Here is an 18,094-nt window from a genome sequence, read left to right as displayed (position 1 = left end):
GGTGACAGGTTACTGCTGAGCTGTGTTGTTGTGGTGTAAACCAGGGTAAGTGCAGGCGTTAAGAACTGAGTGCCCACTATCGGTTCCAGATGCATCAGGCTGTGAAGGGCCACATGAAGAGATAGTGTCAGCTACTCCAGTGAGGTCACTGGCTGGTCTTTAACAACACTTCACATCCTTCCTTCAAATTCCTCTTTCATTCTCTCTCTCTCTCTCTCGCCGTCTCTTTCTATTTATTGGTCCGTCCACCTGCCTCTCCCTTGCTCTAATGATGCTCCCGCTCTCTCACTCAGATCAGTCAGCGCTTTAACCTTGATCTCTGTGATAAACCGGGGTAGATCTCCTTCACTCTCTCTTTCTGTCATCCCCTCTAGTCTTCATCCATGTTTCCACTCTACCGCCTCTTGCCCATTACTCCCTTTTCTTTTTAGCTCATCCTTTCATCAAACGTTGGCTCCCTTATCTCATCTGCATTCTCTTAATCAGCTGCTGTCAACTCACCCTTGTGATCCCGTTTCATTTCATCCCATATCTCTTCCCTCCTCCCTCTCTTTTTCTCTCTCTCTCTCTTTACCCCTGTATCTCTCTCTGGCCCTCTCATCTACCTCAACTACCATCTGATCATTCTGCCAGCATGAATCTTTGGCCCACCTGATCAAAACTTACCTCATGGCTAACTGTGCTTCAGTACTCTAAATGAGGATACAGGCCTCGCGCCTTGTCCCTCTCAATCACAGTTAGCAGCCGTGCTAAGTCCCGCAGTCCCCTCGCATTTGTCAGCGGAGTGAGTGATTGGCGCCGGGAGCAAATCAGACACCAGAAAACAAGGTATAGGGGGAGCATCTATTTCCCCAGGCCGTAACAGGTGATCTGCCTCAAACTGCAAATTTGTCCTCCTAAGGTGACATTATATCATATCATTAGACTTAGCAGGCCATTACAGACATATTTCCCTATCAAATGTTACTGAACTTGAGTACTTTTGGGATGTTTTTGCATTTAGACTGTTCATATCTGCAGCTGTTTGACTGTTCCCCTTTTCTTTTATCTTACCTGTTTGTTTTGCTAATACCAGGACCCAGAGGAATACAAAATAGGAGATTCTGTTGTAGAGAGAGAACACGAGACTAAGGGAGCTTGATTTTGGTGCCATCAGTGTCTTTGACAGTCAGCCATGGCCTGCTCAGCGGCAACGTAGTGTATTTCACAATTCGGTCAGGTTTTGAGAAGGACCTGTGGTTTGCTCTTTTCTTTGGCTGCGCCCTCTGTGTTTATCTTCCTCTCTCGCGCTCTGTTCGGCCTTGTCAGGAAGAGCGGGGAAGTGACAAGTCTATCAAAGGCATGGCGCTCGTCTATTGATTGCTCCTGTCTGTCCCCCACCTTAAGCCATCAAAGGTTGTCACATATCAGTTGCCGCTTGATGCTGAAATGTCACAAGGGCTTTGTGGGAACTTTGTATCAGATGATAGGCATTTTTTTTTTTTTTTCAAATAACCCTGCTTGATGGAAACTTTTTATCTTATTCTTCTTTATTATGGAGGTTACTCTGATTTATAGCAGCATGATATTTTCATGCATCCTCTGTGGTGTATTACAACTTCTGTCACAGTGTTTATTTTTTTATATACTATTAAAGCATCCGGAGTTGTGAATGGAAGAAAAACAGGTCTGACACAGACATGCTTTCACATTATAAACACAAAGCTGGTACAGTTTGATCTCTAAACAACAGATCAGAGCCTTAGATTTGTAGACGTAATGCCAAAAAACCCAAACATTAAAAATTGAGTGAATTAAATTTGACAATCGTCTCATAATAATGTTTTTGTTCTGTGCAGGGTGTGGACAGGGTGCGAGCATACATCCCAGATGCTGCGTGGTACGACTATGAAACGGTAAGGCTCCCTTTAAAAGAGTGAAAAGGAACATCAACTTCCTTTCACATTGTGCCACACAAATGTAGAATATCAATATATAATATAAAACTGAAATGAGAACATTTGCATCTGGTAAAATTGTTGTTTTACATGAAGGTTAATTGCAGACACAATATATTCTTCAATATTTTTTAGATTAACCTCCAAATGCTTATTGTTCTCTCAATTAAGTAAACATCATACAAGTATAATATTTTATACTGTATGGTGGCCATACAATATATTCTAGTAGACAATCTAAGAATGCTTGCTTTATCTTTTTATTAGACAGAACAGTGTGGGTGTTTCTTTTCCTCAGCCTATTAACATTTGTGAGGGAGCCAGATTATGTATAAACAACAGCATGTCTTAATGTTATGTAATCTAATTCGCAAACACAAGGCATGAAACAAAATGTACAGTTGATTCAACATCTCTGACACAGTCTTTAGAAACTATATGTCCAAAGCCAAATGCATTGAAAACAAGAAAATGGGGCGATAAATAAGCAAAACAGGATTAATTGCGGCGTTACTGGATTTGAATACATTGATTGTACAGGTATACATAATTGATTTGCAGCATCAATGCCCACTGTTCAACCAGAAATGTCGCAAACAGGCTTAAAAGTGTTATGTTACATCAGGGGAATTAACACACACACACACACACACACACACACACACGTACAAAGGATCACATGTATCACATGAAAGTCTTTGCCTGGAGTTCTTTGTTTGAGACTCAGAGACGGGAGAGATAAGAAAGAGCGAGAGTGAGGACAAAGATAGAGTGGAAGAGGAGCCAGGGAAGAGAGGAGAGAGACTATCTCCCTGACAGAGAGATAAAAGAGGTGTTGAGCTCCTTTGGGACCTTATTTGGGCGTCACAGTGGTGATGTAAAGTGCCCACTGATCAGATGAACGATTAGATTGGCTGTCTTGCTGCCGGCCCCTTGTCCTGGTTGGTCCCCAGTGACTTTCTGGGTAGAAGGATGGTGGGGTGTATTGATGTCGTGAAAACGACCATGAAAAACAGGTTACAGAGGGAGGAAGTTATGGAGAACGGTGGGATGAAAGAGCAAAAATATAAAAGGGAGATGAAGGAGGAGAAAGTGGGGAAGGACAGTCCATGACATATAGAGAGAGAAGATGAGAAGAAGAAAAAAAAGGGGGTGGCATGTACTGTATGTGGAGGAGTGGGTAGATGAGAGGATTGGCCAACAGGAATCATGAGAAGAAGAGAAGACAAGGCTGTAGAAGACGTCCTTAAGGCAGACAATGAGGGCGTGATAAGATCTGAAATTGCTTGTAGATGCTCCATTAACTCTAGCCCACACACTCGCCCATACTCTGCTGTACTATATAAAAATGGTACATGCACACCCAGTCTAACATACATACACACACATCGCCTCCATGGGTGGGGATAAAAAAAATAATAATTAGAGCACCACAAGAGAGAAAAACAGGACGGAGAGAAGGAAGTAGGTAGAAGGAGAAGGAGAGAAGATGAAGGGAGAGACTCTGAAATTGTTTCAGGCTGGTCTGAGGAGTCTGTCCTCAGGGGCTCTGAAATTAACTGTGCTCTATCAGGGCCCTAAGAGAAATGAGTGATGGAGCGGGGACAGAGAGAGAAAGAGAGAGAGAAAGAGAGAGAGAGAGAGGGATGTGTGTTTTTGTCTTTCTCATCTTGAATAAGTGCTGCTTTGCAAAACAACACAGTCAGAGGTCTTATTGTAAACTTGTCAAAAACAACACTTTTGTCATTCTCCTCGAGTGAGTGAGTCACTGCATTCTCAACACTTCAGTCAAAGCATTTCAATGAATTTGTAAGAATGTGTTACACTACATCAATCCACATGACAGATATAAAAAAAAATAAAAAAAACGATTTGAATCGTCTCTTTACCCAAATCACAAAACATGACTTCTCCCTCATCTCCTGTAACTTTGCTCTGGTCATATTTGAATGATCTAATAAACCTTTGTAACATTTCTGCTGCAAACCTCAATACAGTATAGGTAAATTGTGTTTCATTAGGGAGTGTACAGCTTAAAAATGACAGTCAAAAAATCCAAGCTCAGTGTGTCTAACTTACTCTATCCACAAACTTTGTATTATCGGGTTTTTTTCCCTAAAGTACTTCCAACCTAAAGGTATAATATGTAGACATTTTACACCAACATACCTTATTTAATTAAAAGTTGACTTAACCTATTTTTTGTTGTTGTTGAGTACTTACATTAGCACAAATATTTCCAACAGTTATCAAAGCCAGAATAGTCTGTCATTTTATAGCCCGCCATGACAGAGCCTCTGTGAGAGACACGGTATGTTTATTGTTGCCAAGGAAACACCGGATGTTATGTCAAAGACTGCTATATCAGGAAACGGGAACTGCTATTAATAGCTGCCAATCAGTTGCTGTATGTGTGGCTGTTATAAGAAAAATGTCATGGATATAATACTTTGATACATCGTCGGTAAACATATTCTCCTCCACAAGTCTGTTTCACCTGGTCGTCTTGACTACGGTCAACTGAAGTTAGTTTTTGGAAAAAAAGGTAGAAGTGAGTGCTGCACTGGGTCAAACAAATGTAGATGAATCAGGTGCTCTTCAAGAACAGGGGACACAAGTCAAATAGCTAATAAAGAAGTTGAACCCATTATGATTATATCCTGACGAAGACTCAGTAGAGTCGAAAGTTTAGACTCCCATGATTCCCCCCTAGCCTTCGACCTTATCTTTTGTTATTGTTTTGATTGATAGCCCCCTGGCGGTAAAATGTACATACTGTTTAATATAAGAAAAGTGCTGGAGTACCATAGATGCCACTTGTAAATGTAAAGTCAACCAAAAATCATAGTTCTAGTCCCCTTGTTCTTGTGTTAGATTGTAAAGCAGCTTTGAAAAGACATGGTGTACTAGTTTGAATAAAGACCCTGATTTATAACTGAGTCGTTAACAACAACAGTGAACACACTGTCTTCTTAAACTGAGGGGGCCTCAAAAAAGTCCACCGTCTTTTAAAAACTGCAATTTCATGCAAGCACATGCAACTACTAATATTTTCCACTCCAGGCTTGTGCAAAGTTACCCACTCTGTCCTTATATTGGATTAGGTGACAAGGGGATTGTGTTGTGTTAAAAATAATAGATTCTGTTGTGCTACCAATCAGATGGAACGGGTGGAACACCGCAAAACACATGTTGATATGTATCTGCCTGCTGACAAGCTAGGCCTGCACATCAGAGGAGGTGCAATCCTCCCAACACAAACACCTGATGTCACCACCACCTACAGGTACACACACACACACACACACACACACACACACACACACACACACACACAAACACAAACAAGTCAATATAGGCTTAAATAATGAGAATAATGCACTAATTAAATGTGATCTACATTCATATTATCATGCAAACACTCACAGAGGTAGATCTAAGGATCAGCGCATTTTCACTTTTCTAAGCATAAATATATCCTGTTATGTTTGACTCTTCTTCACACATGTATTTATTACCTTCTTGATGCATTGAATAGTGATTACATGTGCATATGGTGTTTATGCTTTTGCTTGTTTTTATGTGTATGTCTTTATAGTCGCCTTAAACCCATGGGTTTGATCGTTGCTCTTGATGACAAAAACCAGGCGGCTGGGGAGCTATTCTGGGATGATGGAGATTCCAGAGGTAATGTGTGTGCGAACATATTGATGTGTGTGTGTGTGAGAGAGAAAGAAGCTTCTTTATGTTGTTATTACTGTCATCACAGGCTTTTTAATGAGTATTGCATTGCAGAACTGTTGTTCACACTGTCTAACTAATGACGGTCACATTTTGCTCTTTTTTCTTTTCACAGACACAGTTAAAACCGGCAACCACATCCACTACCAGTTCTCTGTTGTTTATGTAAGTTTCCCTGCACGAACGCGCGCCATCTTTATAAACAAAGCCAACATATTTCTTCAGATCCAAACTCAAGTTTATAGTTCAAAACCACCAGAGGCTTTAGACTTCCCCCAGTTCAGAACACCGAGCATGATTGATCCATGGTGCACTGTGGAAGCTTTGTTAAGATCAAGTACTGCATGTTCCACAGCACTCAGGATTGCCTTGCATGTAAGAATGCTGATGATGTTTTTTTTCTGTATGCTAGCATTGCAGTGGAGTGACAGGAAATCAATTGGAACAGCTGTTTGACTCATGGACTAGAGCTTTGGGAGTTGATAAGCTAGTTGCTTTAGCAGTATATCTGATAGAAGCTGTGACTGTTGTGCATTGCTGTGGACTTCATCGCTCTGATGTTTTAACATGTCAATATGTCACTTCTTATAAGAATGTGTGGTTTCTGAAGGTTCAATTCAGCATATTAATTCTGTGTCCTCAACAGGGGGTACTGACAATGCAGGTGACACACGCTGGCTACAAAGACCCAGCCAACATTATGTTCACCAACATCACCATCCTCGGTGTGTCTGATCCACCCACATCCGTCTCTGTGACTCATGTTGGCACTGGATCGCATGAAGACTCTACCACTGCAGTGCCAAAGAACAACATCCAGTATGATGTAACCAAAAAGGTAGTCACACATATTTATAACTATTTTCATTCAAAAGAAAAAAATAAAGTACTGCAATCATTCATTACTTAATGTGAAGGGAAGTCATTTAGGAAAAGAAAGAGTTGCTTCACTCACAAAATAGGTAGACCAACTTCTTAAACGTATTAAGATTTTCTTGGGCGAACAACTTTAATGAGGATGATTTTTGACACTAGCACTGGATTAGAATACAGGGGAAAGTAAAACTGTGCTTGTCCCGATGAAACTACAATCATGTGGTCCTGCTGTTCCCCTCAGCCGTGGACAACTTTAACAGGTCATAACTCTGGTGTTATGATTCAATCTCAGTTTTTCATAATCAAGTGTCCGGCAGCAGCAGACATTAAAAAAGAAAAAAAAAAGATTCTGATTAACCCCCTCCACCCAGCATGGAAAGGCAAGGAGACAAAGTTAGTTACATGCCAATGAAGTTAAAGCATTTAGCATCTGGGCACTCAAATATTTCCCTCTGGACATATAAAGAGACCAGAATATAGCTTGCAAATTGATCTCACATTCATCACATGGCATGAAGCACAGTTGGGGAAAAATGTTGCTCTGCTTTATTTGTATAAAGGAACTATATGCCAACCCAAGTTAATACTGTCTGTAATCGCTTTTGTTTTTTTGTAATTTGGATTTTAATCTGCATTTGTGGAATTTAAATGATAAGAATGCTGAATAGCAAAATAGAAATGTGCAATTGTTAGAGGGTTGGTAGTTCACTAATACAAGATAAATACAGCAAAGTCGTCATTTGTGTAGAACACGTTGACTTCAGGCAATGCCACTCTGTCAGGACAACCTTCCTGCACAGACGCAGGACAGATGCAGGACAGATGCAGGCTGGGTGACTTCACTCCTGCTTACTCACGTAGGCGTCTGCCATTTGTTTCAATAAGACCAAACGTGAAACCATTACTGTACATTTCAAGGTTAGCCTCTAAGTGTAAGAAATGATAACAATGTACATTAGCCGAGAACGGTGAGAGCTCTGTGTGAGTGTGTGTGTGTGGACAGACCAAAAAAAAAAAAGAATGAGAAAGGATGACTTAGAGAAACTATTCCACACAAGGCACCCAGGGTTATGAGCAAAGAGGCAAGAGTCTATAAAGTGTCAAGAGGTTTAGTTAAGTAGTACTTGAAAGATTTGCTTTGGGTGCACATGTGTTCCAGTGTGTGGTTGTGGTTATATGCCTGTGTGGATTCTCAAGGTCTCACTGGTCACACACACACACACACACAAAAGCATGCATCTATCAAATCAGTCTCAGAGGTAATCATTTCCTGGGGGTGAAGGGTAAATGTGCTGTTAAACCTAAACACTGGCTTGTCATGTCCATCAGTCTTTGTAAGCCTTGTCGGCCCAGGCCTTGAATGTAGTTCACAGATGCCAAACATCATTAGTTCTGTATAGAACACGATCGGCTACCCGTATATTATTCAATTTATTTTGCCTTGATTTCGTTGTGCTTTTTATTCTGACCTCATTTTCCTCCTCCTCTTCCCTTCAAAGTCTGTAAATATACCATTGCCCATTCCATTTACAGCATTTCCTTCTTCTTTTATCTGAATATCCAAAACTGTGTGTTGTGCAAGATGTTTTTTTTCCCCCCACAATAGAATTACTGAAGTTAAAAAAAAAAGAAAAAAAAAAAAAGATAAGACAAGGAAAAAAAAAAAAATACACTGACAAAAATCTCAGGAGCCTCCTCAGCAGCAGCTGAGGATGGTTCAGATGGTGACTGTAGTGTCTAGAGTGAGAGGGGCTCCCCGAGATTTGTTGTGAGAATGAGTCATAATTCCCAACAGAGCTCGGCTGTTGAAACAGCGAAGGAAATTAACAGCTGTGTCTTAATTGATAGCACACGCAACGCCAAGCACAAGCCCCTTTTCAAGGAAGTGTGTCTGGGCTTGGTTGCATAAAAAGGCTGCTCACTCAGAGGCAACTTGGGGAGAAATGTTCTCACATTGGCATCTTTGGATTTACTCATTTTTACTTTTCCCCATCTCTCCACACACACACACAGGTGTTATCCCTGCGTGGCCTCTCCCTAACATTGGGGGAGTCCTATCTGGTGCGATGGGAACTGGTGGCGGAGGAGTATCAGCGCTTCGATTGCCATCCAGAGAAGAATGCTGATGAGGCTAAGTGCAAGGCCAGAGGGTGCATCTGGGAGGTGAGTTTCATATGCACATGCATGCAGTATCTCTACATTCTATCATTCAACAACATTGGTAAAATGTAGCTTTTCCCTCGCTCCCCACTCAGCAAAGCGCCCTTCAAAATGTTCCATGGTGCTTCTATCCAAATGACCACGGATACAGCATTACAACGTCCAAAGAAACTGACTCGGGAATTACGGTCGATATCGTCCAGAACAACAAGTACAGAAGCAGCTACCCGGGGTCCCCAGACATCGACACACTCCGAGTTGACATCCGTTACCACAGCAGTCACATGTTGCAGTTCAAGGTGTGTTGTTGTTGGTTTGTGCACGTCAGTGTCCTTCTTCAGACTGTTTTTTTTTTTTTTTCTGTAAACATATGAATAAAGTCACACACTTGCATCTCCTCCCTTTCCAGATTTGGGACCCAGCCACGGATCGCTATGAGGTTCCAGTGCTGCTTTCAGTTCCTCCAGAACCTGAGACCGACGAGACCAAGAGGCTGTATGAGGTCCGTGTTATCAACAACCCATTCGGCATCGAAGTCGTTAGGAAAAGCACAGGAACTAAAATGTGAGTACTTGTAGGAGTGGTTTTGGTTGACTTGTCATTTTTATGCATTCTTTTTTTTCAGTTTAATTAGTTTGGGGGTCATTGATGCCGTTTTCAGTTAGTTCAGACAGTTTTCATCTGTCTTTTAGTAAACTTTCCTTCCTCTAGGACGCATTGACTTTCAACAGGACAATACTTTATCTATTGGAAACGTGGATCATTCTGATTTTAACAAAGAAAAAATAATGAATTTATCAGCCCTAAAGAATGATAGCTCTCAAAATATGTCACATCTATTGAGCACAAGTCATACGTAATCATACAAAGCAGATTTTTTTTTAAATGAGGTTAAGGGTCTTTTGGAACACATTCTAGAAATTAATTGAATTTTTGAATGAGACTATTTATAGTCTCATGGACCAGTTAATTCAAAATTCCTGTCAGGTTCTGGAAAAATAAAATAACTGGAGCCAATCATTCTGAACCCTTAAATGGGAAGTTTCAGCTTCTGCACTCTGGCTGTTGGTTTGTTGCTCCTAAGGGGAGAACAAAACTCTACAGGAACACTTTCGTACCTGCAGCTGTAGCACTACTTAATAAAGCTAGCACAGGATGATGCACTTTAACTGTGCCAGATTATTTTAGACTTTCGGGTGGGTTGTCTGTAAGGACTGTGCCATGACCTGATGTAATCTACGATGCTTGTTTTAATGTATTCTGTCTGGTCTTTTTCACCTTGAATTTGTATTGTTATGCCTTTTACAGTATGTATCAATTGGAAAATTGAATCTCCTGTCTGCACAACCAATTTACCTTTCTAGATCCCAATACAGAAACCCTTAACACAAAACCCTTGAACCTTGAATTGCAGATAACAAAAACTAATATATTAATTTAAACAAAAGGAATATTAAGGCTTACTTTTCAAAAGTCCAAAATGAGGCACGAGAAATCACTGGGAGGTAAGAGACGTATCACAGGAGCAGTTTGAAGAAATGAACTGACAACAAGACGTAAAGGGAGACTGGAACTAAATAGACACAGGTGAGCCTAACGACACAGGTGAGACTAATAACACAGGTGAAGACAATCAGGGCAATCAAAAGGGAGGGAAACCAGACAAAGGGAGAAAGTAAGACCAGCAAGGAAAAAACTAGGGACATGAACTACAAAATAAAACAGGAAACACTAAAGACACACAAATAACTCAAGAATGTGACAGTAACAATACACAAATGGACAGGAAGATAAGAAATGACAAAATAAAACAGGAAACACTAAAGACTAAACCTGGAAACAAAGCAATGCAAAATATTCACACGGGTAAACAAGCGACAGGAAGGGAGAAAGATACAAAATCAAACAGGAAATGAAATCTAAACATTGAAATAAACAAAATATATGAGAACAAATCATGACAATTCTTTAAGGTAATCATATTAAAATACAGAATTTAATTACATTTTGATGTGGACATCTTTGTAATAGTTTATTGTTTGTACTGTTGCCTCCATTTGCCTGATAAAGTACATTTAAACAACACATCGATTCTTCTGGTTAAATAAAGGTTGAAAAAATCACATGATAAAGTTTCATAATTATTAAGAAAAATGTATGTCTATTCCATGCGAAAACATTTTTTTCCCATAAGCACAATGCGAACCTGTCTTATTGTCCCTTTAATTGTCCCCTGAAGGGCAGAGACTTAAAGTGTATTTTGGGCAATATACTGTAGATGCTCCCATTATCAAGCAATAACATTAGACCTGGGGTAAACATTCTATTTAACTATTACCATGCGAGATAGTGTTTTCATCTTCATGATGATTAAATAAACAATGCTGAGTCAACTCTTCTGGCACTGTTACCCATTCAGATATGCTCAGAAAAGTCGGCCCATGTATCAGCGCCTAAAGTAGCTTCCTCTTGTTGAGCAGTCACGATGATGTCACACGAAGCAGCCGAGCATCTGAGTCCTTTCAAAGCATATCTTCAAGCCAGGCTGACATTATTTTGTCGTTAAGCTTTCCGTGTTTTTTTTTTTTTTTTTTTTTTTATATTTTAGAAGTCTCAGTTGAAATGTTGCTAATTAAAATTTATTAAGTATATTGAAGGGATGCCTGCAGTTCCTACTATGCTTATTTGTGTCAAACATGTTGTGAATAACCTTCTCTGACAATAATTCCCTTCACCCCCACCGTTCTCTCGTCATCTCTCACTGATTTAATCCTCCGTCGCTTTCCACAGTTGGGACTCGTCTGTGCCAGGTTTCACATTCTCAGACATGTTCATCCAAGTGTCAACTCGACTGTCATCTGAGTTTGTCTATGGCTTTGGAGAGACAGAGCATCCCACCTACAAACACGACCTGAACTATCACACCTGGGGCATGTTCTCCAAGGACCAGCCTCCTGGTGTAAGTATCGCACTTAAGCACACACTGAGACTTCACACACAGTCATCATACACACACAAACATGAGCACGGCACATCTAAATTACCTGTTACTTCACACTGTTGACGCAAAGATTACCGGCATCTCATCTGTTTGAAAAGATGTTTGACTGGTAAGGATTTCAATAGATGAAACTTGACTTTGAGCTAAATTATTGTTTACAGCATAGCTTCCTTTGAAAGCATTGGCATGTTCCATCAAAGCCAATTTTGAGCTTGTTACGGCATATGAAGCAGAGCACCCTGCAGTGGATGTCTTTAACGTCAGACCCTCCAGAGACTGCAGAGGTGACTTGTAAACAACCTCGCTTGCTCGGTATGGAAACTTGTCTTTCTCACATCGGTGTCACTTTGATGTGTTGCTCTTGATGTGAGCGGCGGTTATGGAGTGTCATCATGTTTTCCCTGCTGGTGTCAAGGCCAGACAGGATGATGTTTCCACCTGCATCAGCATTATTGAGCCTAATTGCTGAGCTGTCAAGACGGCTCCACAGGGTTCAGACAAGTGTTACGGGGCCCCCTCGGAGAGCAAGGGAATTAGAGCGAGGGTGAGATATAGGGAAAAGTGGAGGAAAATTAGTTTTAAAAAAATACAGAGCAGATGGATCATAGGGGAGGATGACATAGACACCGTTTTTTACAAAGTTTTTGATATAGTTCAGGATGTAAAATCATTTTGTGATTGGCTTTTTCTAAACTTCAACAAAGAAGAGCAGAAACTTGAAGTGACATTGTTCAAAGAGTAACGTCATCATATATATTTTAAGGTTTTGCATTTCTTGTAAAGTAACTTAAATCAAGTTTTAATCAATCCCATTATATTAGTGTGTACCACATCAACCTGCACTCTGAGGCAGCTGAATGGTGTTGTATGTTCCACAAATTTAGGGATAATCAGCGTGTGCTAATGAGACTATTGGTAAAATAAATACCTACCAGCTAGGCTAAGGTCATAGTTCAAACACCTCTGAACAGCTGTCCTCACTGAAGGCAGAGACTTGATTAATGAAGGCGCTGTCAGTTCTATCAATGACGCCTCAAACTCAAGCCAAGACATGAATGGATGCCATCTATTGGAATGAAGGTCGAGGGACTGCAGATGTAAACTAGCTATACGCTAACTCTACAGTGCATCGAATGGCAACATGTATGTTTATTATTCTACATGGCCCCTTTACAAATAAAATTAAATAAATAAAAATAGCTGGAATGGCTTAAATGTTTCAGTGGAAGGAGACTGACTTTGAGAGAGTTTTTTGTAAATGTGAATTTGACTAGTGGAAGTATAAATTGGGATTACATGTGTACACACAACTGCAGCGACATAAAAGAAAGCTATGGTTGGCTTTCAAAACCTTCATAGTTGAGGAAAATGTGACTTTGTTGTACACAATGTAGGGGATATTTTTTGTCATGACGTGTAAGTTTGCATTATTGGGCTGCTACAGTCCATGTGCGTTTTTATCATGATTGTCTAAACAGAGCCTTAGAGAGACCTGTCACTCTGTGTTTGTGGACGAGCCAGTGACCTTTCTTCTTCTCAAGTCAGGCCATAGCACCATGCATCCGCGCCACAAGGACATATGCACTCACGAAGAAAGGCACGCATTCCAACATCCCAAGCGTGTCCTCAGAGCCATTGTATTATGGTTTAACCACTTCTCATGAACCAGAAGAGCAAGAGGCTGATGGAGTGTGACGTGCCCGTGAGTTTTCTTTACAGGACTTTGACATCTGAAAGTGGCAGGTCTCCTGTCCCCCGCCACCTTTCTATCTGTTCCTCGTAGCCCAGTCTGTCGGGTTCCATACTCGTCTAAACACTGAAGGACACGATGGGACCCTCACACTGCAGAAGAGCAATCATAAAGTGCACATGCTCAAGCTCCTCACAACCGGGTAATATATTGTTACAAAGGCAGAAGTGCTGATCCGTCAGTTTTTCAACATGGTGTACTCTACTGCAACTAAATCCCTTTGCAGAGTCCCAGCGAAACAAAGGCAGAGTTTGGATGGTGTGTGTAGGTCCCATGGAGATCTGCATTGATATTTCATTGTGTATGGTTACTTTGTATCAAATGCTGCTTAGATTTTTCTGGTTCTCATCTCACAGCAGTGTCTGTGTTTACCATTCAGGTATCAGCTGGTGGATGTGTGTGAAAACAATCAGTGGAGTAGCTCCATGTTTATCATGCACCAGCCTGTTGAAGTCTGTAGCTGTAAATTAAGCCAAACAAAATCTGTTACAGAGTGCTGTGTTTGTCCAAAAACTGAAGATGTAGTTCCTAAAATGCATGGTCCCCTGAGTGTCTGACTTGCAGACCATGCTCTGCACAGTGCACAGGCACACATCTAAATGAACTGTGTGTGTGTGTGTGTGTGTGTGTGTGTGTGTGTGTGTGTATGTGTGTGTGTGTCTTACATGTTTAAATATGTCTTCTTCTTCTTCTTCTTCTTCTTCTTATAATTTTTTAGACGCTTTTCTAGGCGTAATACTGCACTTCACAGGTAGACGGGAACTAAGTCATTCTACAAAGCATAACTTTAGATTCTTGAAAACAATTTTGTAGCATGTAGAAAATGAATGACTGCTTTTGCAATCAAATGGTGGTTCTCATATTGGCCAAGCAATGTTTTACCTGAAAAAGAAGTTATCCCCACGTCAGACATGTGTCATTTTTACATTGTAATAATATGTGTATAACTGTTTCAGGACTTCCACATTATTTAAATATGTCAAGGCTCATGCGACAAAAATATATTTAAAGGTTTCTGTCGATTACAGCAAACCTATTATTTACAGAAAGATTTCTGTTTTGTTTGTTGAGTCATTGTCCATGATGTGGTGTATCAAACACTGTTATGGACATGGTGCAGTTTAATATTACAGATCGTTGTTCTTTGATAAAAAGGGAGTTTGGGTTTATTTAACTGCTTGTATAACTTTTATTGAAATTGAAGCAATGTATGGAATACAAGGGGGAAAAAATGAGGGTGCACTCTATCATTAAGACAAAAAGAGATACATTTTGCATTGTAGTGCTGTTAAAATTCATTTTGAGTAGAACAGTTATATTATAAATATATAAAATTTTTCTGTCAGATACAATCCAAAAATTTGTGACAAAAATCTGAACCGTAAACTGATCCGTTTCACTAATAACAGGAAGTGTTACCGAACTACAAAGCTGTGTGTGCATGCAAAACACAAATCCAAGCAGTTCAAAACTTGCATCTCTGTAAGACAGGTGTTTATTAACCTTTGATAAATTGTCAAAAAAAATAGGATTCCGAAATTCGAGGGCCTGCAGTTTATATTTCTACAATTCTACAATTCACTTAGCAGACGCTTTTATCCAAAGCGACGTACATCAGAGAGTAAGTACAACACTAATCCATTCATACACCGCCACCGAAGCAGCGGGAGCAATGTGGTGCAGAGCACAACAAAGCAGAGCTGCCGTTTATTTTAATGCTCTGCTGCAACATTCAGAACATTCTGATTATATTTTAGTATCCAGAAGCAACTTATATCCCAAAATAACGTCCCACTTTTGAGGTCTTCAAACCAAAGCTGGGACATTTTTTTGTTATTTGTAAGGATGCTTTGTAACTAAAATATGAAGTCGATTTTTTTTTTTTTTAGTCAGTGCACATCCATTTGCATAGAGGATGGTTGCAGGAAAAACTTTTCCTGTTTTTGGAGAACTTTTGTGTTATGTTGAGAGCGTTGGGAGCAAGCGCAGTGTAGCTGTGTTGTTGTCATACTCGAAAACCCCGATGAGAAATGCCTTTTCAGGTGTAAAGAAAATCCTCATGAATTAACAAATTGGCGCATAAACAAACACAACAAATCTCAGAACAAACCCGTCATTTAACCAACAGTCACTGCTCCTCTTTCATTCCTGCTCCCTGTCTCTCTGCTACAGTACAAGATGAATTGCTATGGAGTGCATCCCTTCTATATGGGCCTTGAGAACACTACTGATGCTCACGGTGTGCTGCTCCTCAACAGCAATGCAATGGGTAAGAGAGACACACGCACAAACAACCAAAGCACCCACATCATGCTGAGACATAAACATGGATTGCCAGTTGATGCACATACCCCATATTATGCAAATGAAACCAACAATCCTCACACACAAACAAACACACATGTAAACAGAATCTTATTTATTAATGAACAGGGCCATTTTTGCATGTTTCCAGCACATGTCCTTTGATAGGGAGTCTTATATAAGGTCAACACATTGCAGCAAGAACACTCTGCTCATCTTCATGTTGTTGTGTTTGCATAATGAACATCAATACAAACTGTGTACACATCTATAAACATACTGGTATATTCTCTTTTTTCATGAGCAGAAATACTGATGCTGTGCCAGTATCCCTCAAAAAGCTATTTCACTACCAGATGAACAATAAAGTGTCAGAAGTGCTTTGGTCATATTTTGCTGTTTTTTTTTTTTATAATTTTTTTTTGTTTTGTATTGACTGCAACCAGATAAATAGAGCTCATATTAAATATGTGTTGGGGAGAAACAAATGTTTAAGCCCATGTTTCCCTCCCTCCCAGTACACATACACACACCACCTACATATAAACCACTGAGTGACATAAACATCATATTTTCCAGATGTGACTTTCCAGCCTACTCCAGCCTTAACATACAGGACTCTGGGAGGCATCCTGGATTTCTACATGGTCCTCGGACCCACGCCTGAGGTTGTGGTGCAACAGTACACTGCGGTAAGTTTCCTCGGACTTTTGATCTGTTTGTGTGTGCAACTGCATGCATTCGTGTGTGTTTTGTGTCTGGCCCTGGGCCGCTGTTGATGGACTGCAGCAGCTGGGAGTTCCTCGCTTCATTGCGCTCTCTCATTTAGCCTATCTAAACACACACACACACACACACACACACACACACACACAATCAAACAAACACTTTATGGACGCTGTCCCGTTTTCTGGCAGAACAACTTTTTTCTATGCTGAACTGTTTTGACTTCCTTGTTTGTTTTTCTTCTTAACAGCTGATTGGACGACCTGTTTTACCTGCCTATTGGTCCCTTGGGTTCCAGCTTTGTCGCTATGGTTACGCCAATGACCAAGAGATTGCAGATCTATACAGAGATATGGTGGCAGCGGGTATACCCTATGTAAGTTCCCAGACTTTTTTTTAAATGTCAGGACTCAAGATGAATAATTTTTTACTTTTTGTTTACTGTTACACCTTAAGTTTTCCCATTTAAATTAAAGGTCTATGACACATTTCATGACATCACATATTCAAATCTCAACTGTCAAATAACTCTCTGGAACAAATAGATCCATTTGTAACTGTCTGTTGAAATTATCATTTTGTGAAAAGTTTGTCAAAATTCACAGATGTGACAACATAACACATATTACTGGAATCAATGTTGGTACTGCTTACACATCCAATGTTTTCTTCATGTATTTATTGCTATTTTGCTTTAATTAGTTTGAACAAATATCTGAAAGCTCTTCGTCAATGGCGGGGAAAGAGTTAATGTTCTTTTGATGCACTCAGTGGAATGGACTTTGCTTTTTCCAGTATCTGCCCATATTCATAATAATGTGATTTGTTGTATGCGGACAGTAACTGCATGAATCAAAATCAAATAAAGGAAGTTATTGGGATGAAGCAAAACGGAGACATGACTTCAAGGATTACACTGGATACATCCACTTAAAGCAGATGCAATGTGACCTATAATTCCATTTTAGATCCATTCCATTGTTTTGCAGCCTCTAGACATTTCCAGTTGTACAAAACAATACAGCTCTCTGACAGGGAAATCTGAGCTTCATGTTGAGTCAAAGCTCGAGACAAAGTTAAATATCTGACCATGGCACTATGCTTCATGTGGAAACAGAGTCTCCACAAAGCATCATGCAGCATAGAACATAAGAATATCCAACAATAATCAAATGAATGGTGTTTACAGAACCCATAACTGCAAGGAGCTGATGCCAGCCAAAAAGTTTCCTGTATTACTGACACAAATGAAATCTACTTACCAAGGCTACAAATCAGCTAGCTTTACAAGCTAACAAATAGGAGGGATAGCACAAATAGAGGACCTATACAAGTATATATTTCTGTCTGTCCCACTTAAACGTGTGGGTTAAATTATGTTTGCTTCTGGTCTTGATAATTAAAAAAAAGTCTTAATTAAGGATTTAACATGTCTGCTGTAGGATGTGCAGTATGCAGACATTGACTACTTGGACCGCCAGCTTGACTTTGTCCTGGACCCGGAGTTTGAAGGACTTCCTGCCCTGGTTGACACCATGAGGAAAGAAGGCATGAGGTTCATCTTCATTCTGGTAATGCTACTTTACCATAAACTATTCA

General features: G+C 40.1%; 1 protein-coding gene across 1 annotated transcript in view; it reads left to right on the top strand.

The window, feature by feature from the left end:
• si (sucrase-isomaltase) overlaps positions 1-18,094 on the top strand; it is a 67,909-nt gene that overhangs the window by 26,493 nt on the left and 23,322 nt on the right. The window contains exons 20-32 of the mRNA XM_061046260.1: positions 1,839-1,895; positions 5,099-5,223; positions 5,536-5,624; positions 5,794-5,843; positions 6,325-6,516; positions 8,568-8,717; positions 8,810-9,013; positions 9,124-9,278; positions 11,505-11,673; positions 15,638-15,734; positions 16,349-16,461; positions 16,746-16,871; positions 17,938-18,066. Coding sequence (XP_060902243.1) covers positions 1,839-1,895; positions 5,099-5,223; positions 5,536-5,624; positions 5,794-5,843; positions 6,325-6,516; positions 8,568-8,717; positions 8,810-9,013; positions 9,124-9,278; positions 11,505-11,673; positions 15,638-15,734; positions 16,349-16,461; positions 16,746-16,871; positions 17,938-18,066 — 1,656 coding nt within the window. The remainder of the gene's footprint in view (positions 1-1,838; positions 1,896-5,098; positions 5,224-5,535; positions 5,625-5,793; positions 5,844-6,324; positions 6,517-8,567; positions 8,718-8,809; positions 9,014-9,123; positions 9,279-11,504; positions 11,674-15,637; positions 15,735-16,348; positions 16,462-16,745; positions 16,872-17,937; positions 18,067-18,094) is intronic.

This window comes from Labrus mixtus, chromosome 9 (assembly GCF_963584025.1).
Source record: "Labrus mixtus chromosome 9, fLabMix1.1, whole genome shotgun sequence".
Taxonomy (NCBI): Eukaryota; Metazoa; Chordata; class Actinopteri; order Labriformes; family Labridae; genus Labrus; species Labrus mixtus.
Note: the sequence above shows the minus strand (reverse complement) of the source record. Positions and strands in the feature narration are given on the sequence as shown.